This window comes from Protobothrops mucrosquamatus, unplaced genomic scaffold, assembly GCF_001527695.2.
Source record: "Protobothrops mucrosquamatus isolate PMUCROS unplaced genomic scaffold, P.Mucros_1.0 scaffold76, whole genome shotgun sequence".
Taxonomy (NCBI): Eukaryota; Metazoa; Chordata; class Lepidosauria; order Squamata; family Viperidae; genus Protobothrops; species Protobothrops mucrosquamatus.
Window position 1 is genome coordinate 1,540,199 of NW_015386453.1, and position 24,605 is coordinate 1,564,803.

Here is a 24,605-nt window from a genome sequence, read left to right on the forward strand (position 1 = left end):
AAAACCGAGGACGTGAGCGAGAGCAGCAGCGCGGAGAGCGCACCCGGAAAGGCCAATTCGTGGAGGAACCGACAGCGGGACGTCGCAGGCTCGTCGCGCCAACAACGGCCGGGCTCCCAATCCCTCCCCGAAGTCATCCATATTTATAAACGCCGCGTCCGTCGCCCCCCCCCTTCACTCCGCCCTCTCCCCTCCTCCTCCTTTTGGCAAACGGAGCGAAGGAGCGAGGCAGACCAGACGGCGGACGCGGGTGCATTTTTTTCGCCACAGCGACAGGCGTCCCCCTCGCCTCCGGGGGATCCTGCGTCGACCGCCCGCGGAGGGGGCGGGGAGTGAAACATCGCCTGCCGTCCTCCCCCCATTTTCTGCTCGGTCTAAACCCGCCGCTATGCCGCCCGGGGGGTGAATGGGGGGCAAGCACTGGACAGCACCTCCACCTCCCTGCCCAGGGCTATGCCAGGGTGGGGGGGCCGGGAGGGCGAGCGACTCGCCCCCCCCACCTGTAGGATCTCCATGAGCTGAGCCCCTCCGTTCCTAAATTGTGGCCCCCTCGGTCCGCCCCCCTCGAGCGGCATCACCATGGGATGTAACATGTGTGTGGTAGAGAAACCCGAAGAACAATATCGGGTGATGCTGCAGGTAAGAGAGGGAGGGAGGGAGGGCAGGGATGGGGGCGGCATTGGTTTTTGGGATGCGACTGATGGGACGAGGTGAGCGAAGCACTGAGGGAATTGGGGGGCGAGGTGAGGGGCAGGGGATGGTACGTTCGTGCAAGATGAAAAGAGGGCAGAACAGGGTCGTCTGGGGAGAAGGAAGGCACTGGGAAGGGTCAAGGGAGTTTCCAGTCGTTCCCACTGGAAGGGCTGTTTGGGTCATGGGGTGTGTGTGTGAACAAGGTGGAGGGATGGAAGATGGAGGTGTCTGAAAAGCGAGGTGATCCAGAGGGATTAAAGATGTTTGTTGGGGGGGGGAGGACATCAAAATAGGAATCCCAGGTTGTCTTTTGGGGTGGAGTGGGGATTTGGAGTACCATTCGGAGAATAGAGGGGGGGGTAATGCTGNAAAAAAAAAAAAAAAAAAAAGGCGGGGGGGGAGAAAAAATTGGGATGAATGGCACTGAGCAGCGAAGGGTGAAGCAATGGTTTGAGAAAGGAGTGACAGGTATTCATTCAGTGATTCATTCATTCATTCATACATACACTTGCTTCCATCTCTTCCTCCCAGTCATTTCTTTCAGTCCCTCAGTTTCCTGAGTGATTTCCCTGGTCTGGTATCTGTTTCTTTACTCCTCCCTTCCCTCCTCTTTTTGTCTTTTTCTCTCTCCCATCATTCTAGTTTTCAATCTCTCTCCCTCTCTCCCTTTCCCGCCCTCCCTCCCTCTCTCCCTCCCTCCCCCCTCTCTCTCTTGCTTTCCTTTGTATGTGCCATTTATCCAGGTCTTTTTCCATCACACTCTCTCATCCCAGGTCATAGGTACAAAATCAGACAGTCTCCTAGTCTGCATCACACAAATGGAAGCTATGTTGTAATTGGTAAAGCAGAGGTTTTTTAAAAAAATAACAAAAAAAAAACAAATGTTATACATTTCAAAGGCTGAATTTTCCAATATTTTCTCACAAGGCTGCATGGTTAATTTATACCTGCCTATGTGCGGAACTGAAATATATAGCATTATATATTTCTGTCGGCGAAGTAATTACACAGCTGGGTTTTTTGCAATTGTCAGTATATATATTACAGGGCTTGTGTTTGTATTTGTGTAAATAATCTTGCTTGCCCCATAAGGGACCATCTATTCTTTTGTCTTACTGTCTTACTGTCATTTAAATACTGTCAGTATTTAAATGCTGTTAATTTAGAGATTTACAGCATGAAAGTAGCAAATAAGCTCATTTATACAACTGAGAAGCAAATCCAAATACACTTGCATAACATTGTTCTCTGTACTATAGCCTTTTGATAGATAAGTGTTCATAAGATCATCTCTCATCAGCCTTCCTCAACTCAGCATAGGTTGAATGTCAGCCCCCATAATTCCCAATCAGCAAAACATTGGGCAAGAGCCATCTGGGGAGGTAGGGTGTCCTTTTGAAATTTCATTCCAGTTGCTGACCATGGGAATCAGATTTTCACATACAACAGAATGGATTTGACTGATGTCCTCAGTATGATAAATTATCTTTTTTTTCTACAAAGGAAGGCCAAAAGAATCTGTGCATTAGATTAGAACAGCTTGATCGGCTAATGATTAGACTCAGATCTGCACCTCATCCCTCTCTTCATCTCTTTGTAATAAAATTGCCCCTCACTGTGGGAAATAAGTGGGATGAAAAGAGAATCTGTAGCTCATAGCATTCTATGAGCTGAGCCGTCGAGAGATCTAGGTGTACTCTCGGTATTTCCCTTCTGTCCAGAAGCCCTGCTTTATAGCTCAGGATTTCAACAGGTGACAGCAAGAGGAGGTGAGCTAAGCTTCTTCCTCTTCTGTTGTGCATGGTCCCACTCCATATTTTGCTGACACAAAATTAAGAAGTTGGGATCCTGGTCCCTCCAGATATCTGAAAGACAATTCCTATAATTTCTGACTGTTGGTCATGGTGGATAGATTTTACGGGAGTTGTAGTCACAACACCTGGAGGATACAACGTTGCCTAAATCTGAAGATATATTCCAGTTGCTTTTAACCTGATAATTTTTAGGAAGGAAAGGTGGTGTATAAACTGAATGAATAGGTTAATTGAGTTTATTAATAGCTTTAAAAACAGTCTTCCCTAACCTGCTGACATGGTGATGTCTTATAACTCCTAATTTCCAATCATCATGAAGGATGAAAGTTGGTCCATCTTGTATGGGGGGGGCACAAGGTGGGAAGACATTTCATTTAATTCTCAGCATAAGTTCTAGTTTAACATTTTTACTTTCAATAGCATTTGAGTAAAACATTTTAGAATTTACAATGCCATTCTTATTATGAGATTTCACAAAGCCTGGAACAAAAATATTCTCAATGTGTCAAACAATACATTAGGAAAAATATACAGCATATACCGGTAATAAAAAGTCAGCAAATAAATCTTACTTAACTAAAGTTGAAACTTATTTGAACCCAAAGATTACTAGCATTTGCTTGTAACCAGAGTGTAGAAAATCCTGACACAAAAAATACCATATAGTCAAATGTTATTGCAAGGAATGATACATTGCTCTTTGTCTCTTGGATTTGAAATATGTAAGTGGCCAAAAAAAGGAAATAAATTTCATAAAGATTTAATCAGTCTGGAAAACAGTATTACTTTTCAGTTGAGAATTAAAATGATTTCATCCCAAAAGTCACACCTGGCTGCATCTTTCTGATGCCCATGTCTCCACAAAGTTGCCTTTCTCTCAATTCCAGACCATGAGTAGCACAATTTTAAGTTCTTTCTAGCAGTGTTCAGACACTGCATTCCCTCTTATGCCAAGACCATCCAATAACAGTGCAAAATGTGTAAAATCTCTTACATTTTGCTATCCATTAAGTTGGAGGTGAGGTCAGGTGACTAAGTAGTGCTTAGTGGCCATTTCAGGCTGATGAAGGCATCACCTCCACACACATACAGATCTTCTGGTCTGGTCCCACATCAGCCTTATCTATCACTAAAGGACTGAACACACAAGCACAGAAGAATGTAGAAGATAGAACCTGGGTTGCGTCTCAGAGAAAGGAAAAGAAGAAAGGAGAACAACTAAGTAAAAGTGCTCCATGTAATGCAGTTCCCTTTGTAACTTTACCTTGGGCTGTAAGAAAACAGAGAGTAGAAGAAAAGGCACAGGGTGGAGCCTAGAGATGATGGACAGAATTCCACAATTAGACCCGCCTCCATTCCTGCTGCAGGCTGTGATTGGCAGATGCTTTTCCAGCTGGCTGGCGACTTGCAAAAAAGAGAATAACTAAACTAGAGGAATCAGTCAATCATTTTATCAGGTAGTACACATGAAAAATCAAGGCAATATCATCAGTATCACAGTTGTAATAGAGGCAGGGTAGAGATCAGCAACAGTCAGCAAATTTTCCATCCATTGGGTGGAGAGCTCTGGAAAAAGATCCCCAGGTCTCATATGATAATATTAATATGTAAAGTTTTAATGAGTACATTCCACCTATAATAGGGTACAATTTCTCTCAGATATTTTATTAATCATATCTACATTCCAGAGATCACCATTATTAAAATACATACAAAATGTCGCTGAAATATCTGAACTCTTACAATTTATCTACCGTTAATCCTCAAGTTACAAGGAGCTCAATTACGGTTGTAAGTCATGACAGTCATAAAGCGGGCCACCATATAACTTGACCAATTTTACAATTTTTTTGCAGTGGTTTTTAAGTGAATGTCGTGTTGTTAAGTGAATCCATTGTTCATTATAGGGCAGATTTTGCCGTAAGCCAGAAGTAAACACCGGTTTCCAGGCAAAAACATCATAAATTCCAGGGCTGTGGGACTCTACAAATGTGTTTAAATGAGGAGAGCGGACATCAGATTTTCATAAGTAGTTTGAGGGGGGGTTAGTCATAACTTTGAATGGTCACTAACTAACCCGTCATAAGTCGAGGACTACCTGTACAGTATAATTTCAAATAGTATTTTTCTTCCTTTATTTTTCTCAATCTGTGTGGCTAGTATCTCATCTAGAATTTTACCATTAGCCTAGCAGCCACTAAGTATAATAATCCCCAAATTCCAATCCAATCCAAGGCTATGTATTCTGTACTCAGGTCTTCCAGGTTCATCTCCCAAACTCTCTGTGCACAATGAATTCTAACAACAGGCTATGAACCTTTTATTCTGAACTTTAGGGGAAGCTATTTACAGGAAACTGTTTCTGTAAACTCCTAAATTCTTTGGTTCCCAGAGTATAACAGGGACATGAACGTTGTTGTTTGGATGGGGCATGTAAAATTTCTCCTTCTGTTGAGTGACTCCCACAAGTTTTTATTGTTTGATCATCAGTTGTTGATTGATTAATGTATTGGTTGATTGATTATGTGCTGTCAAGTTAGCTTGACTCTTAGCAATCACATAGGTAGATTTGATGATGACCATGATGACCTATCCTGGTCTTTCAGCTCTTTCAATGATACCCCATTGTCATGGCAACTGAGTTCATCCATCTTTCTACTGGCTGTCCTCTTCTTCTTTTTCTTCTTCTCTTACCTTCCACTTTCCTCAGCATTAGAGCCTCTTCCAAAGAGATAGTCTTTGCATAGTGTATCTGAAGTAGAATAAATTAAGCCTGACAATTGCACAGAGTAGCCTGGATAGAGTTTTCATATCACTTTGTGTCTATTAGTAAACTGACACATGTTCAGCTACAAGTTATTAAGCTATGAAATGTCAGTGAATATAGACATCTGTATATACTGGTCTTGATATTCACATAAGTTCAAGGCAATAGTGAAACAGAATTCCATGTTCTCTAAGCAGACCCATTCAAGAAACTGAGTTTTCTCAGCAGTTCCTGCATCTGTGGCTTTGATGGTTAATGAATGTATATCAAAATTTGTTGCTAGTTTATGACAACTAAGTAGTAGGGCCTGTCACACAATTTTTAACCATAGCCTTTTTCTTTCATGGCATAAAATGATCTTCTCCCTGGTTTAGCTTTACAAGCTGTTTAATGGACCAATTGCCACCACAAAACTCTAGACAGATGAAAAGAGAAGCTATTGAGGTTACCAGCTCTAGCCTACAATACCTCAGGGAGCCACTAGAGGGCATCAAAGAATATCTTGCTGTTATCCAGAGCAATTCTTAAGAGCAATATGGTGGCCTAAAGGTGGAGCTCCCACCTTACAATCAGGAGGCTGTGAATTCAATCCTAGGTAGTAGCAGATATTTCTCTCTCTGGACGCAAAGAGAAAATATCTGCTGTGAGCTCTGCATAGGCATCAGGAAGGGCTTGCAGCCAGTAAATGCTCAGCTCCATTCACCTGCCCTGACTCTACCCTGATGCAAGGGATTACATGACATTAAAAGAAAAGAAATTCCAGAGTAATTCTTAAAATGTAGTCCTAGGATCTCTGGGGGTGCTCCCACGACCCTCTCAGGAGTCTGAAAAATCAAAATTACCAGCCTTTATTAAAAAAAGAATATATTAAAATCTCTTCAGTCATGGGAAGCAGTAGCAGCAAATGTGTTAATTTTAATTTTTAATATAGTAAATATCAATAAATATAACCCATACAAACAAAAGCTTTCCATAATTAGTGGAAAGGAGCCCTGAGAGAAAAAAAAGTTTAAGATATACTGGTCTGGAGCTTTACAACCCAGGTTTTACAGCCTGTGGAGCAATATTATGCCTAGATGTAGCAAAATGCTAATGAAATAATCTAAAGGATAGCTCTGAATATGAGATACTGTGATACGTGGGATCACAGGTTTGTGAATTGCCTAAGGCCTGGTGACCTAGCTGCAGGTTGGTAGAAAATGCTGGACTGGGATTAAGATGGTCTTTTGCAAATAAGGTTGGCATCAGTGGTTTTCTTCCCAAGGGAAGAAAATACTTGGGTACAGGTAGTCCTCAATTAATGATTGCCCTGTTTAATGACCATTTAAACTTATGATGGTGCTGAAAAAACAGGTTTATGATCAGTCCTCAAACTTACAGTGGTTGCAGCGTCCCATAGTCACAAGATCGCCAAGTGCAAGCTTCTGCCGAAGTCAATGGGGACGCTGGCAGTAAGTTGCAGGTCGTGGTCACATGATGTTGCCCTTAATGACTGCAGGTGAATTGTTTAATGACTGCAGTAGAAGTGATATTTTAAGCCTGGTGTGATCATGTGATGAACTGCATTGCTTAATGATAGAATTTCAGGTCCCAATTGCAGCCATTAACTAAGGACTACCTGTAGTTGTGGCTTAGGTTGCCTTGACTGAAGCTCAGTCAAGTACTATGATTTGAGCATAGTACTTAAAGTTTGACTGCCAAAGTCCATCAAAGCATTGTGTGGTTGGCTTTATTTGGGTTTAGTGTGACTTGCCAACACATTTGTAAAAACACACATCAGTCAGGCTACACTAAATCTGGTTAGGCACTATATAGACAAAAATAGCCATATTATCAGTATTAAGGATTATATACATAATCAACACCAAACCCCCCCAAAATGGAGAAAATATAGTATAACTCCTTTCTTTCTCTTATGTTCAATGTGCATCCACACATGAATACATACAATCCTTCACAGGATAGGATTATGGGTATTTCTTGTAGTAGAGATAGATAGATGTGTGTATACACACACACACACACACACACAAAACCCCCACTGGTTAAGCTCTGTTGTACACCAAGACACATAGAACGTACAACATAGAATGGCATTTATCAATGCAGTGACAAACAATATAAACACCTTGTAGACACATATTACAAAAACATTACATTCACAAATACTGCCATATGTATCTAGAAAAAATATCTCCAATTCCTGTGGTGTCCATCCTTTCACAATGCTTCTTATGCATACGTAGTTTCTTCTCCCAGTTGAAACGATTATAGTAGACACGCAGAAAAATCTCTCTAGAGCGCACGCTTGCTTAAGGCCTTCTCTGCTCTAGTGGGATTGAACCTTGCATTCTAATGTTAGATTCCAGCCAAAGATTTTTATAAAATTGGGGAGGGGGATAGCCATGGCTTAGTAGAAAGATGGAGAAGGGGAAAAGAGTAGAGATCAGGAAGATGATGAAGGATCACCTGAAGAACAATTTGGAGAAAAGGAAGAAGAAGAAAAAATAAACACACAAAGGAAAACTTTGGGGAACCATCAGCTGAAAGGCTGAGGCTGGATAACACGCTCAAGAATGTGATTGGCATTTGTTAATAAATTCCTACAGGGCCTTCCTTAGGCAAAGAATGTCCTCCTCATTCCCACCCACAGCCCCTCCCCAATCCACTTGTCTTCCTCACAGTTTTTTTTCCCTGATGCAACCTCTTTTCTCTACCCGGTAGCTTCTTTGATGGTCTATCACTAGCCTCGAACCCCCCTCTCCCCACACAGTCTTCTGTATTATTTTTTATTTAAGATCTTAACTCTCCCACCCCACCTCTGGGGAATGTTCCCCTGGTGGTCCACAAGGCAAGCAAGCAAATTATCTATTTTCCTAGATTCTCCTCCCGCTCACCTTGAACTTCCCACAGCCCCAAATGGAAGAAGAAAAAGAAAGGAGGATAATTCACATTCCCCACCCACCCACCATTTCTAGAGTTTGAAGCTAGCGAATAGGAAGGAGATGTGCTTTGCTTTTGATCCCCTTTACCCATATTTTCCTTTTTTCTCCCCAGCTGCAGATGCCTGTATCAATCACTTCAGTTGCCATGGTAACTGCAGCTGCAGTGATGGAGAGAGATGCACCCATGCAGGCACGCGCAAGCACACACACACACACACACACACACAGTCTGTTCAGCAAAAGGTAATGTGATGCGTGAAATCCTTCAGCCTACATATGAGGATGCACTGCACAACGACAAGCTCACAGGTGCGTCAGCCTGTGACGCATAATGAAGTGGTGGCTGGGCAAGTTCCCACACTAACTGCATCATCTCTTGCATTTTGTTTGAGAGTGACAGAACACACACAAATGTGGAAAATGGGTGTGCCGGGAGTGTGCCTTCTGGGAACCCAAATAGGCGGACTCCACCACATGGTTTGGAAAATGAGGGACTATAGGCATTATTTATCCGTTTGAGCTTTATGAGGAGAAATACATTGCACTTGGAACTTCAAGAATATGAGGATTCTTGAGAATTGCCTAAGTCAAGAGGTTTTGCATTAAAGTTTTATCTGCTTTCAAGAATCAGTAACTGAATTGGGAGAAACTCCAAGGACAGAATTTATGACAAAAGTTCTCCAGTGACAACACAACAGCTTTTTGTGTACAGAGACACCGGAGCTTGGGGAAGGGGCATGGGGTGTAATAGCAAGCCAGGATTACGTCTAATATAGCTCTTCTCTTGTTTCTTTGATTTTTAATCTAATGGCTCCTTTATTGTGTCCTCTTTTTAACTTACCAAGACAAAAGGGTTTTGAACATGCTTCTAGAGCTGAACAAAACTGCAAGTGACCTGATCACTAGGAATCCTTGCAAGATGGGTCTCTTTTGTTATCTTCCTTTCATCTCAAGACAGGGAGATCAGGCATAAAAGCTCAGTTCAAATAGCCCTTTCAACTTATCTGGCCTTTATAACCCAAACATTATTTTCACAATCTGCAGCCAATTCCCAGACTTCAATCCCAAATAATATATCCAATGTGAAAAATAATGGGACTTGGGATCCATCTACACCAGTAGGGTCATTTCGGAGAGCATTGCCAAATAATGCAGTCTGTGTTGGGCTAAATGGACCATGAACTCCACTAGTTGTTTAAGGTGCCTATTCTTACAAAATAGGATTATTTTGGTTCAGTTCACTGCAACTCCTTTTGTTTTTAAGCTCAAGCCAATTATAACGGAGCAGCAGTACGTTTTCTACTTCTAGCAGACCCATCCCCTGAAACACACCATGGTTGGGTTCGTGAAATACGTCAGTCTAATGATGTGTAATATTTTTGAACTGAAGTCCAAATGTGACCTTTAAATAACATGTTGGAGTCAGTCAACTTTCAAAACGCAAGGCAGGAAGCCAGGTCAAAAATTAAGTATAATTTTTATTTCATTTATAGTCCGATAAAAATTAGGTTTGACCAATATGTGCACTGTGTAATTTCTCCCCTTCTGAGATCATAACAATTGCAGTATGGTAGCAATTTCTGGAGACTTCTGAGTACTACACCAAGATTTTCAGGAGCCATCTGGGCCCTAAGGTATGCCCCTCTGAGGAAGCTACAGAATATATTGCTTTGTTCAGTTTGGGCACTGTAGTCCGTGAACCACAATTTCTGGATAAGCAGAATATATGAACTATTCACTGTAGCTTTTTCAACAAACTGATTAAAATCAACCATGGCTTCACAATGAATGAACCAAGCTACTATCGCAAGCAGGCCCACCTAATAAATCAGTATAACTGTCAGCCACAGATGAACACAGTCTGCCTGATTAGGGAGATGCATTTGATTTGGATTTTTCTCAAGAGGTCTGTCTAAACAGAAGTGCTGCTTGTGATAGATTTGTATAGCTGTTATTTGGGAAGAAAAATTGGACAGTTTTCCCTTACTTGGTTTGTGTGTTTATATTTGGCAGCAATAAGGACTTGTACTAGATAGGGTTTTTAGCCATTTTAGATTATGATGAAGATAATGGTGGCGGTGTATCTCAGCAATCTTAATGGATACTAACAAACCCCAGTGCAAATAGGGTTGTGCTTTGGTCTTACAGGGATGGGAAAGGTATGTTAGATGATCATATGTTGAATGATCTTTTAGGGATGGTTCTCTGATTATTCAAAAAGTGATGAGCCCAAAATATCTGTTGCTAAGCGATACAGCTGTTAAGTGAATTTTGCCCCTTTTACAATCTTTCTTGCCACAGTTGTTAAGTGAATCACTGCAGTTATTAAGTTAATGACATGATTGTTAAATGCATCCCTATTGACTTTGTTTGTCGGAAGGTTGCAAGAGGTGGTCACATGACCCAGGGACATTTCAACCTTCATAAATATGAACCAGTTACTAAACCTCTGAATTTTGATCACGTGACATGGGGATGCCGCAGTGGTCATAAGTGTGGAAAAACGGTCATAAGTCACTTTTTTCAGTGCCATTGTAACTTCAAACGGTCACTAACCAAATGATTGTAGGTGGAGGACTATCTGTATTGGGTGCATTCCCAATCTTTCTACAAAAGAGGTTTTGGACAATTAGCCCAAAGTCTCATTCTCCCAGTAACAACCACTTGAGTTGTGGTTTCATTTGTCACCAGAGGAGCAACATTGAAGACCCGTGAATGACCCCAGCTAGTAAGATGTTCAGATAATGTAAACTGATGTGTCTTCCTTTTCAGGAGAACAGGCTCAGAGGTCCATTCTTGAACAAGAGAGGGATCCTTTCTATAAGAACTGTCGGTAGCACTAAGCATGAGTAACTGTTCTGACACTGCCTGTGTTTTTAGTAGCTGTATACATAATACGAATTGAACAGAGGCATTTTAAAAAGTGGATTAGAGCCGTGTTTCTCAACCTTAGCAACTTTAACTTCCAGAAATCCCCAGCCAGCATGCCAGAAACATAGGATAGAGTTGAGACAGTTGGAAGGCAAAAAAAACAAAAAATGTGCTTTTTAAATGATTATGTATAGGGTTACCTATAGAATTTCCAATACGTGGTTTGCATCATGAGATACAGTGATAGAATTAATAGACTGTGAAGATAGCTGTTTCTCTAAAAAAAAAAAACCTATGCAGGCTTTTTTAAATTAAAGAGTATTGAGCTTAATGAGCTTCCATCCCAGCCTCAGGTTTATTACCCATGAGAGTTAAGCCTATTTTACAGATAGTTCTGAGGATAAAATTGGATATATCCTTATACATGTTTTACTGAGTTTCTTGATTTATGAATTGCCCGTAATATTTAGGGACTGTCTGTATTACAGAAGCTAAGTACTGAATAAATAGATTGCCCTAATAATGGAGTCTGAACATATGGTTTGTCTTTGTGCTTTTAGCATTTGAAACAAGACCCCAAATGACAACTACATTTATATGAATAATAATTAATGCATTTTATTGCTGCAACTCCATTCTGTATTACTGTGAATGACTCCAGAAAGAGAAATTGCCAGACATGTACACTTCTCCTGATACAATCCAGAAAAGGTCACATTCCTAAACTGCAGGATCTTCCTTTCTGTTTTAGGAACTCCCTTTCACCAATTTGTAATAATTTGCATGAAAGCTCATATAGCATTCTAGGATAAGAAGGAACTATAAAAATCAATAACTTTTTAATTAGTGTACTTAACCATTATCATGCCAATTTTATTGCATTCTGTTTACAATAACTTCTTTGCCTTCTTGAAATAATGAATGCCTGGGATGACCAAACTGCCTGATTCAAAAACCTGTGTAGGTTTTCTACTGTTAAATTGGGAAAATTGAATCATGTTAGGCTAGGATCTTCCTTGACATAACTAGTCATCTAGGGTCAACCCATAAAACTGTAGCTCTGAATCTTTCCTAGCTTGGCACCCTCTATAGGGATCTGAACAGTGCAGTGTATGACTATCAGTTTGGCAGTGGTGCGAATGATAATCCAGGATCTTTGGAGAATATGACATTGGCAAATGTTAAAGTGGACTGAATGTAACATTTTCTGAATGCAATTGCTGAAATTCCATAATCACCTGCTGCAAACAAATATAACTGGGATAATATGGATGTGATTTAAAGGGGCTGAAAGAAAGCAGCCAGGAGTAAACCAGAGGTGATGTTCTCGTGATATCATATTTAGAAATTTGCATGAAGATACCTACCTACACAAATATATTCAAGATACATAATACCCAAATCATGTCAAGCTATTTTGGCTCCTAGGGTAACAATTTTTTGCTCTCCATGGACATGAAAATACAATGATAATATCTTAAATAATTTAATGATCAGGTACTCTTGTGTGACATTTAGAACCTGCTGTTAACCCAGCAGTCTTTCTTTGTCCATTATTACAACGGGCTCTTGCAGCAGAGACTGGAGGAAAAGGCGAACTGCAATGCCCTTTTGGCAAATAAAATGGAGGCCAGTCTGCTATTTCCTTTATGTGGAAGAAAATGTTTCAGTAAAAAAAAGGGAGAAAGTGATTTTGGGGAAGTTGCAAAACCAGTACTGTATGAGTAATATCTCAAGATATTTGAGGATGACGTCACAGTGGACACATGAAGAAAGTGCAAGGATTTAGCACGTTCTGACAGCCTCTTTCTCTCTTCTTCCCCCTTTAGGTGAATGGACGGGAACTGTCCCGTCTCTCGCAGGAGCAGACGCTTGAGGCCCTCCGGTGCTCTAAGGAACCTCTGGTCATCCAAGTGTTACGGCGCAGTCCTCGTAGCCGGGGTGGAGGTGGTGAGGGAGCCACCTCTCAAGGAGATGTCACAACCCTGGTCGATAGCGGAACCCAGACAGACATCACCTTTGAACACTTAATGGATTTAGGCAGGATCCGGCCACCAAGCCCTCCAGCCATGAGGATGGAGCCCTATGGGCTGCCTGATCTGTAAGCATTTTCCTGAGGAAGACACGCTGTCCTCTTGTCTTCTTTATTTACCATTGATTGTACTTATATCTTGTACACTTCTGGTACAAGCCAGCCCAGGATAGCTAATAATATCAATCTAGGAGATAAAATCCTAACATGCGTTAAATACTGTAATGATAAGTGGAAGATGGGCTGGTAGGACCTGCACAGGAGAAGCGAAGGGGAATCCTTCCTATTTCCTGGGAAGAGAGCCGGGGAAAATTCTAAGTAGGAAAGAGGAAAACTTACCTTCCTATCCTTTGTTGTTCTTCAAAGCCCCTCAATTGCACATGAATATTATGACCCTGTGGAATTCATGGAAGGAGCTGCTCCAGAGGCTGAGCGAGCAGAAGACCTAGAATACGAGGTGAGAATGTGAAACTGGAACCCCATTTCAAGTTTCTGGCTAGAACAGGATTTTGGATTACCATGATGTGTTTTCATATCAGAATAAATTCAGGTGTTTAAATCAAAGCTAATGCGTAAAAACAATCAGCTCGATTGATGCTTTACTCAATAGGTCCCCAAATCCAGAAGAGGCATCGGTGCAAAAGGCTTACAGCCATGTTTTCTAAAAAGGGTGCAGGTTGCACTTGGAAATATTTGAGCATCCTCTACCAATGTCAAATATAGGGTGGTGCCTTCTTGTCATTGTGAGAGAACTTTGAAGCAAGGATGAAAGGCTACTCATTTTGAACAAGGGGAGAAGCTTTCTCCTTCCGGTTGTGAACCCGACAGAGGATTGCCTTTAGAATTAGAGCCAAAAGGATCATAAAGGAGGAAACATGCTCAGAGGAAAGCCATGGTCTGAACAGGCAGCTTGCTATTCTTCTAGAATAATCTAATTTGAACTGAGATGCTCAGAATCCACTTACTATCCTGGAATCATGAGAAAGAACATGGAGTGCAGCAGCAGGAGGTAGTAGGACACGCTGCTAAGACCAAATGGTGGGCTGGAATTTTAAATATGGCTCCTCTTTTGGGAGGGAGATGTACTGAAACATTTTGTGGCAAATCCTCCTTACGGGTAGTCCTCACATGATAACTGATTGCTTAGCAACCATTCAGATTCATGATAGACTTCCCCAGAGCTGGTTAAAGCCCGTTTTTGAAGTTCCAGTGGCTACACACACACACACACACACACACACACACACACACACACACACACACACACACACACACACACTCACCCCTGGCAACTGGCTCACATTCATGGCCATTTGCAATGTTCTGGAGTCATGTGACTGCGATTTTTGGCAGGTTTTGCTGATTTTGGTGTTAATTTCCAATTTCCGGCAAAAAACACCCATTGCTGAAAATAAGTTCACTTAATGATCACTGTGTTCTTTTAGCAATCTCTGTGTTTGATTAACAACGAGAAATATGACAGAAATTTAATCTCTTAATCTAATTTCCGCATGTAACACTGGTACTTAGTAATTGCCTCAGAGGTGACACAAAGGTGGGGGGGTTCGTTATTCACACATTCATTCATAAATGCTCAGCTGAGATCACAACCATCAAGTGCTGAGTATGCTTGTGTGACTTGAGCCTTAATTTAGGCATATCTAAGTCACTGGAAGGGAGTGGCTGGGAAGTCCACATTTTTAAAAATTATTTTAAATTCAAAGATATATAAGAGAAGAGCTAGAAAAAGAGACAGCCTTGCATTTTGGATTTTTTTTTAAAAAAAAAGCAAAATACAGGTACTTTTGTAACCATTCATTTAGCGACCGTTCAAAGTTACAATGGCCCTGAAAAAAGTGACTTACGGCCTTCCCTCACACTCATGACCCTTGCAGTTTCCCCATGGTCACTTGATCAAAATTTGGATGCTTGGCAACCAACATTTATTTAGGACATGCTGGCTGGGGAATTCTGGGAGTTGAAGTCCACAAGTCTTAAAGTGGCCAAGTTTGAGGAACCCTGATTTAGGATGATTGCAGTGTCCCAGGGCCATGGGATCACCATCACCTTCCCAGCCAGTTTCCAATGAGCAAAATCAATGGCGGAAGCGGGATTCAACTTAATGACCACATGATTCACTTCACAACTTCACAACGATTTGCTAACAACCATAGCCAAAAATGTCGTAAAATCGGGCATGACTCACTTAACAACCGGTTTGTTTAGGAATGAAAATTCTGGTCCCCGTTGTGATCATAAGTCAAAGGCTACCTAGTAGAGGCAAGAACTCTTTTAGTTGCTTGGATGCTCCTTCTTTGCACTATGTTTATTGCAGAGATGCCAGATAAGCACATCACCAACCTTTGGCAGCAAAACTGGAGAATTCTCTGGGAGTTTAGAGGGCTGCAGGCCGCTTACATGTTATGAATCGCCCACCTACCGTACTTCTATCTTATGGTTGGGTGAGATTTTTAAAGAGAAATAACGCCTGTAAAACTTTGGGTTTTTGAGTATATATGGAGGAAAGATAGCCAAACAGGGCCAATTCAATGAGATCTGGACCTTCTTGTCAGCTGACTGGATGAGATATTGAGAATCAGACTAAGTTCTTACAAGAAGAATCTTCTGTCCCAGGGCGTCTAAGAGAGGCAGATAGATTGCTTCACTGGGTGATCTTTGTGTGTTGTTTCTCTGTGTCTTACAGGAGGTGGAGCTGTACAAATCCAGTCACCGGGATAAGTTGGGCCTGATGGTTTGTTATCGAACTGACGACGAGGACGATGTAGGCATCTACGTTGGAGAGGTGGGGTCAGGGGCAGTGTTTAAAGAGGTGTAGTAGGTTAGGTTAAATGGGGGAAAGAGAGATCTACATGTGGGGATTCAATGTATATGAATTGGGAGAGAACTGACAAGAGTTCCTGATTTTGTACTCTTGCTTCAACAGCCAGAAGTATTCATTTTGTGTGGGAGTGCGTTACGTGTGTGTTTGTATACGAAAGTGGTTACTACTGGAGACAGCAGGAGCTCAGAAATTGAAGTTAGGAGAAAATCTTCTAGACTATTTTCATTGAGGAAGGAGGAATGTGTAAATTCTGTAGAGGCTTCCTTCTTAAGCAACTTCATGACTATTTAGAACTACTAAACCCTAAAGAGCTACAAAACTCCAGGTGACCACTAGATGGCAAAAAAGAGATGCAGACCATTGTAACCCTTTGCTGTCATCTAATGGTCATTCTGAATAATGCAACCCAGATTAATTAGTTCAACTATGGTGGTGATTTTCTTTGGGATTATAGCTTACTTTTTCTATTCTCTATGGGACCATCATGGATAGTCCCTTGCAGTTGTTATTTGCAATCTTTTTTTTTAAAAAAAAATCACAATATTATGGTTTTAAATGTCATCTCTAGTTTTGCCACAAATCAAGATCCAGGAACATTTTTTATTAAAACGCAACAGTTATTCAATGTGTAGCATTCCATGCCAGCAGTCTCAGTGTAAATGGACATAAATCAATAAAAAAATCAATACTCTCTGAAGTACCACAGTAGCATCTCTAGTGCACTGTGGAATTTTTTTGTTTCCTCCATCAGTTGAAGCTGATATAAACATATCTTTAAGGTAGAGATTGGATTTGCAAGACATTTATCTTCAAGTCACTTATTTATTAACACTGTCCTACCACATCCATGATGAGCATATTTTGATCCTCACAGCTTGGAGGGGTAGTTTAGGGCAGGCACGCTGGCTGAGGAATTCTGGGAGTTGAAATCCACAAGTCATAAAAGGGCCAAGTTTGAAGAGCCCTGGTTTAGGGCAAGAGGTGCTGACCATCCCAAGGTAGGCTTCCTGGCCAAATAAGCATTGAGCCCAGATACCATTGGCCCAAACTGCAATGGTAGTAAATAGCTTCTGCTCTGAGGGCACCAACGTCATCAGAGTAAAATGCCGGAGATTCGGAGGCTTGCTTATAAGGCCAGCTGTTTTGCGCTCTGCTCATTGAGCGAGTCACCGGTTCCCCCCCCGCCCCAATTGGCCGCATTGTTTCTAGTAGTCTCGCATCTGTCCGTGTGCTCCTAGGCTCAGGAATCATCGCCTCTCTCATTGTCACCCTCTTTGCCTGCCTCATTCGTGTCCGAATACCCGTTGCTGTGGGCTGGTCCTCTAACGCCTCTTGTCCTAAGGCCACCTCCCCATGTTGCTGTATACGTGCCCGAGCTCCCATCTTCAGTTCTTGTGCAGGACGCACTTGGGATTTCTCCCCTTCAATGATTGTAGTTCCTTGTTGCCACATGGGCCAGCAGTTCTGATCCCGCATTGACGGTGCTCGTTGCACTCGTTGTGAGTTGTTACGTTGTTCTTCCCACCTTCTTAGTGTCTGATAGGCAGGCAATAAATCTATATGGCGATTGATCGAGTGCCCGTCAGACAGCCAAGCCTCCTTAAGCAGTCGGCCGCCCTTGGTGGCATCCTGAGCAATGGTCTCCGCCCCTGCAAGGTCGAACGTATGATTGTAGCTGGCCATGTGTGCCCATATCTGTGAACACTGTTCCTGCCGTCTAACGGCCAGCTCGTGTTCATGGATCCTGGTTCTGAGCTGCTTGGTCGTCTCTCCAACATAGTTACAGTGACAGTCTTTGCATCTCATTCTGTATATCACTGAAGATCTTTCTTTATTGGGGAGCAGCTCTTTGGGATGCATTATCTTGGTATGTAAGGTTTGATCTGGTCTATGGGCAATACTGACGTTATATGGAGCTAGTATCCACACCGTTGCCTCGGATACGCCATTAATATATGGCAGTGTTGTCCATGCCATGAGCGTGTCTGTATGCTGGCTCTTACGAGGCTCTTACGGTCTGCTGTATCGTCTAACAAAGTCCAACGGGTAGCCATTTCGCCTGCAGATGTCACCTTTATTTAACAAAACCAACCTATTATCCTTCTTAACAAATTTAAACAATCCTCCTTTCCATGGAGGTATGTATTATTTATTTAATTAGTTCAAAAGTATTTTAACAAACAATATTCCAAATTCAGCTATCCCCTTAATCCATTTTAAACTTTCTTAGTTAGCACTCATGGCAAACATTTTGTTATTATTTTAAATTCCATATAATTATTTGTTTACTTTTTACTTTATTCTTTGGGTTGGAAGTACACTCACCAGGTAGTTTATGTATTCTGCTGGTTTCAAGATCTCTATAACATTTCATTTACCCCCCCCCCCAACACTCTAATGCGCTCTGGAAAGTAGAGTTGATGAACTCAGTGTCCTTTAGCAGGCTCCACTTGAGACTCTGAGCTTGATCTGGAGCATAAGTGGGCATTCTCACAGCTTTTTTTTTTTTTTGTCCATAAAAACTCCCTAGGTCTGGCCTCACTGTTTAACTGGCAGTCTCTGCCTCAGATTGTCCCCATAATACGAAGGTGTGTTAATCTGCCATTTCTCCATCTGGAACTATCCGGAGCATGTACCATTGCACATTTAGGGCAGGAAACTCTGTGAACATCTGAACTGTGTGCCTGGTCAGTCTAGTTATTAACTGTGCATGGATAATGTCAAGACCCAACTCTCTGTGTTTATGATTCCTTTATCTTTTGACCTGTTCTGGAAAGGAAAAGTTACAGATAAAAGACAGATGTACTTTCAGGGACATTGTCTTTTGTAAAACAGGGCACTTGGCCATGTTGGGATGTCTACTAGAGCTGGGGGCTCCTTGGTTCTTTGCTCAGCACTTAACATGGGGATTACTACCTATAGGCCTCTAGATGGGCATCTAGGGGTTTCTAGACATGTTCCATGGTGAAAAATTACATTTACACTATATTTCAGTAACACATGAATGGCTACTGGCTACCCAGCCCAGATTCCAGGTTACTCAGTTCTCATAGTTACCAACCCCACAGGAAGCAAAAAGCCCTAACAGTTATCTTAATGTCATTTCTCTTCTACTAGGTCAGTCCTAATAGCATTGCAGCCAAGGATGGCCGAATTCGAGAAGGTGATCGCATTGTCCAGGTGAACATTAAGGGAAGTAATTAGGAGGGAGGGTGCTGTGGATTTTTAAAAAGGACAGTTTAATATAGCCCCCGCCAACTCATAGTAGACTATAACTCCCATCATAGTCAGTCAGCACAACATTGGCTTGTAAGCTTGAAATGATGCAGATCATAACCCAAGTTAAAAGGAGAAGATCCAGTTTGGGAAAACTGGCTGTACTCTTTTATTGATTTATTCATTTAATTTGGTATGCCATCAGCCATCAACTTGTTTGTCCATACATTTACTTTTAGATTAATGGAATGGAGGTGCAAAACCGAGAGGAGGCTGTAGCAATTCTTACCCAGGAGGAGCGAACAAACATTTCTCTGCTGCTGGCTAGGCCCGAGACTGAGGTGGGAATTGTTCATGGCTAAAAGGAAATGGGAAGTAGGGGAGCTGGTTTGTAATTCAGCTGGAGAACACGTGTAGTGTATACACGGGGGAGCCAGAACATAGATAGTCCTCCCTTAACATCCATTCATTCAGCAATTATTTGAAGTAACAATGCTGCTGAATGAAGGGTACTCACAACAGATCCTCATAGTTGTGGCTGTCCCCACAACTATGTGATACAGAGTGGTATACTGTGAGATAAAGAGCTCAACAGAGTATGGCGAGGAAAGAAAACAGTTCCTGCACACCTTCCCATTTGTTTACTTCTATGGAACACTGGGGGAAAGGAGATCTCATTTTTGTTGACTTGAACTGAAAACAAGAGTGGCAGAGTTCCCCAAATCTGTGCTTATTTTATAATGATAAGTGGAAGATGGGTGAATGGGATCTGCACAGAAGTGGTGAAAGGGAATCCTTCCTATTCCCCTCAATCCTGGACTTGCTTCTGCAATTCACATTTCTCCCGCAATTCACTTTTTCCCCTGTCCCCAATCATTTTAATGAATTTTCACACATCTTTGTCAAATTGCCAGAAACATGTTTGGCACCTGAGCTAATGAACAATTCATCTTAGAAATAGTATTTATTTTTAAAATATATTTATAATACAATATATAAATATTATAGCTATCATACATTCTTACGAAGGGGCTTCCATCAATAAAACAGTTTGCATGTCCTTAATATTGCATGTACATGATTCTAATTTTTTTCAGTGGTATTAAGAATTATTTTAAACAGACAAATGTGATATAAGAACCTAAGACAAAAATATATTTATGAAAAGAAACAGAAAAAATATTAAAAAGTGTAGGAACAAAAATCTCCTGGAAAGTAAAAATAACTTCCTCCTTCATTAATAGCAAATATATTCAACATTAACGACTTATCTCTTAAAATACAGCCAAATACATCTTGTGAAAGGCTGCATTTATAGAGCATGATGAAAACTGTGACTCCCAGCTGATTGCAAGGGGCTGCAAAAGAGTTGGATTCTGCCATCTACTCATAAAAAACCTGTTGTTTGGAGTACATATGGGTAATCTCCTGATCTCTTTTGATGAGAAACCATTGATAAGCACAATTCTAAAACCAGCAGTATGCCCATTTACCTGTCATGCCATCCAGTGCACACTTCATTGATTTTTGCTGAAAGCAAGAAATACCACTTATCCCTGTTTCAATAATCTGCTAAACAAGTTGTCTAACGACAAAGTGAGAAAAAGCTAATTTGGCAAGACAGCTTGTTACATGCAAATTCTTCAAAATGTATTTATGAAAATGATGACAAACCACGGGGAAATGACTGAATAGTTGGGGAGCTAGCAGATTAATTGCAAATACGAACAAAGGCGAATATACGTGTCCTGGGATAATGTTGCAGGATCCAATTTGGATCGGTCACCAGGACCAGAGTTTCTGTCTTCCGAGCTTTCAGACTGGTGCTGGAGCCCATCTTCAGGGAACCTCTCTGTAGCAGAGTGTGTGCTGTTCTGTATGTGGTATTTATAGTGCCTGTTGTAAGTAGGTTTTTAGATGTTGATTGGGGTATGTTGATGGCTGGCATTTAAGTCATTAGCTGTCCTTTGCTTGTGCTGCCCAGCCTTCACTTTCTAAGTACTTGATAGACTGGTGGTAAATCAGCACTCTTATTGACTGACAAGAAGGGACTGTTTCTTTTATTTAATTATTTATTGCAAATAATTAATTGCACTTAAATGAAATTATATTTATTCTTTGACCTAGACCAACCTCATTTATACGTCCTGCCCTTTACATGTTTGGAGAACAGTCAACAGCACACCACTCAAAGCCCAAGTATGATTTTGCCTACCCAAATTTTGGTTCATGGGGCCTAAATGCAAATAATAAAATAATTTGAATTTAGATTTAAATTGTACTGATGCTGTTTTTGGAAAATGCATTTGACAAGAAAACCTTTGGTTTTATTCTTAGTGTGAATTATAGTACTTGCCTGATTTGAAGAGAAAAAAACCCCTTTAATAAGTGAATTTCACAATTACTTAAAATGAAATGAGCTTAGAGGGCAAATGCATCAGACACGATTGGGTAAAATATGTTTCTATATTGGTTGTTCCACATTAGTAGCTACTAGAGTACAGGCTGATAGAAAATAATGAAGCTGATGAAGATTGGGCACCTAGAAAGAACCTGGGATGGAAAATAGAAACTGGAGTTGCTGGCCTTTTTCATGCTGACTCTATTCACTGTTCCAGCTGTCCAAACGCTGGAAGGACAGTGACCGTGAGGATTTCTTAGATGACTTTGGATCTGACCATGAAGCTGGAATAAAACCGCAACGGCTGCTTTCTCCCCCAGACCAGCAGGTATGTGGTTTAGAAGTGGAAGTTAAGTAGTTGCTCTGCAGAACAGGCTGAAGCTTTTGCTACTAAGCAAGTAGTACGCTTTGCATGGCTCACACTGGTACTTTCTACTGCAAGACAGGAGAGTTTCTAATGGGACTGTTCCATGGAAGAACATTTAAAGAATCCCAAGTAGAGAATGAGATTGCTCCCAATAGCTGTCCGAATGCTAAACCACTCTGATCTTTTAAATTGACGTCGTCTGGCTTGATTAGCAGCAGTAAATCTAGCCCCCCCCCTTCCCCCAAAGGTTCTTTCCCAGCACAGCCTGAAACAACAGGGCCTGGCCCTAAACCTTGGTTCTTATGTATGCAAAGAATATGTTCTATCACTAAATTTTAGACTTTCCTGCTACTGATTTGAATTAATCCAATCATTCAGGCAGATTATGTGCATCGGCTTCCATTTGCCTCCAGTTCCCATTTCACTGGTTTACAGTAAGGTTCTGCTCCCTTGCCTCCACAGGGGCAAAGCTAGCTGCATATCTTTTCCATAGGAATTTGGAATCCCCTTTTTCAATTTACGAAAAGGGCCAGGAGCGTCATCAATTCTGCTCACTTCCACTTGTTTGGCCTTTAATTGGTACGCCAAAAAGGAGGTTGAGCTCTTCTGGCAGACGGTTGGACGATTTGTAGTTGGCTGACAAGAAAACCTGACTCCAGGTTGTTTGTGAATACGTACAGTTGCCATGATATTCGTAGCTGCCCCCTGTATGCCCACTTGTATACAGTAATATTTAGATTGTGAGGATAGATGTGTATGGGATTTTGTGTATGTAAGGTCACCTCAGTTTATAGATCCTAGAATGCAGTAGGGGAATTGATTATCTCCCAAAGCACAATTTCCCATCTGACTTAACTAAATGCAAAATAGATTGTGGAAGCCTAAAATGGGCCCAGGGCTGCATTAATTTCAGCCAGAGACTTCCCTAATGGACTGTTTTTGCCATTCATCTCTTTTTGCTCTGAGATGAAAGGGGCCAGAGAAGCCTTTGTAGTCGAGAGAGGAGATGAATACGGAGAAAACAATGGCAATGCTTTTGTAGCTGTCCATACCTTGGTAAAGGAAGTTAAATCTTTCATCCGTTTTCCAGTTACATAGGAATGTACAACAGTCTTCCCCAAATTCAAATCTAAAGAGTTTAGCTGCAAGGGTCTAAAGGCTGGCACAGAAGTGTCAGACAGGGCCAAAATCTAGAGCAGCTTTCCCTGAATGGTACCCTCTCCCCTCTTTTCCTTAGGAGGAACCACTACAAGAAAAGCCTTCTGGGGATGCAGCCACACCGCTGACTAACAGCCAGGAGCTGGACAGTGGAGTTGGCCGGACCGATGAAAGTACCCGTAACGAGGAGAGCTCTGAACATGACCTGCTGGGAGATGAAGCACCCAGTGCTGCCAACACGCCAGGCAGCCTGCGCAAATTTGGGCCTAGCCTCCAGCCTCGGGACTTCCATTATAGCATGGACTCCCTCCTGGCAGGGGAGCTTCCTAGTGCTGTGGGCACAGACCTGATGCCAGGACTTACCGATGAAGAATACGAACGTTACCGGGAGCTGCTGGAGCTCAAGTGTCATCTGGAGAATGGCAATGAACCAGGGCTAGTGAGTGCTGCCCTGGATGTCAACCGCAACGAGGTGGCTCTGCTAGAGGAAGAGCTTCGCCACCTGGAATTTAAGTGCCGCAACATCTTGCGAGCACAGAAGATGCAACAGCTCCGCGAACGCTGCATGAAGGCCTGGCTGCTTGAGGAGGAAGGGCTGTACACCTTGGAAGGGGAGCCTAAGAAGCACGAACTGTCAGACATCACTGAACTGCCAGAACGCTCAGATAAGGACAGCACGAGTGCTTACAACACTGGAGAAAGTTGCCGAAGCACCCCCTTATTGGAAAGCCCCTTGCGTCGCTTGGCTGAGAGCCCCAATCTCAACCGCACAGCTCCCCCTTCCCCACCACACCCTAAGTTCCGCCGGGAAGAGCGGGTGCGGCGCAGCCCCAAGGCAACTGGGGAAAGCAGCCCTTATTTGAGTCGACGTCAGCGGGAAGAGCTACCTGCTCCCATCAGCCCTATGAGCTTAGCCAGCATTTGCAAGGACTCACTTGGGAGCAAAGCAGAACCCCGCATGGAGTGGAAAGTGAAGGTTCGTAGTGATGGCACTCGCTACGTGGCCAAGAGACCAGTGAGGGACCGGCTGCTCAAAGCCAGGGCCATGAAGATCCGCGAGGAACGCAGCGGCATGACAACAGATGATGATGCTGTCAGTGAGATGAAGATGGGACGTTACTGGAGCAAGGAGGAACGGAAACAGCACTTGATTCGAGCTCGTGAGCAACGGAAACGCCGCGAGTTTATGATGCAGAGTCGGCTGGAGTGCTTGAGAGAAAGGGAAGGAAGTGAAGCTAGAGGGATTTCTAGTGAGGTCAACATCTTGGCACTGAGCCATCGTAAAACCATGAAGAAACGGAGTCGACGCATCTTGGACAACTGGATTACCATCCAAGAAATGTTGGCTCATGGCACTCGCTCAGCAGATGGCCGCAGAGTTTACAACCCGCTGCTCTCTGTCACTACTGTGTGAGTGTGGGAAAGAACACTGGAGGGAAGCTGCACCATTGTCTCCTGGCCAGACTGGAGAAAGGAGAATAAATACAGCTGTTTCCTCC

At 42.2% G+C, this 24,605-nt stretch overlaps 1 protein-coding gene across 1 annotated transcript; it reads left to right on the forward strand.

The window, feature by feature from the left end:
• The first annotated feature begins 579 nt into the window (after positions 1-579).
• Positions 580-24,520, forward strand: PDZD4 (PDZ domain containing 4). The gene is made up of 8 exons (XM_015812267.1): positions 580-639; positions 12,920-13,191; positions 13,489-13,579; positions 15,827-15,925; positions 19,082-19,144; positions 19,420-19,521; positions 21,799-21,909; positions 23,186-24,520. The coding sequence occupies exons 1-8, from the start codon at positions 580-582 to the stop codon at positions 24,518-24,520; spliced, it is 2,133 nt and encodes a 710-aa protein (XP_015667753.1).
• Positions 24,521-24,605: the final 85 nt, after the last annotated feature.

What these genes read in the sequence shown, in the direction of transcription:
- PDZD4 (XM_015812267.1), top strand. Translation starts at nt 580, where the DNA reads ATGGGATGTAACATGTGTGTGGTAGAGAAACCCGAAGAACAATATCGG. An exon ending in TGGCTAGGCCCGAGACTGAG is followed by an intron (nt 19,522 to 21,798) that starts GTGGGAATTGTT and finishes TCACTGTTCCAG; the next exon opens with CTGTCCAAACGCTGGAAGGA. An exon ending in TTTCTCCCCCAGACCAGCAG is followed by an intron (nt 21,910 to 23,185) that starts GTATGTGGTTTA and finishes TCTTTTCCTTAG; the next exon opens with GAGGAACCACTACAAGAAAA.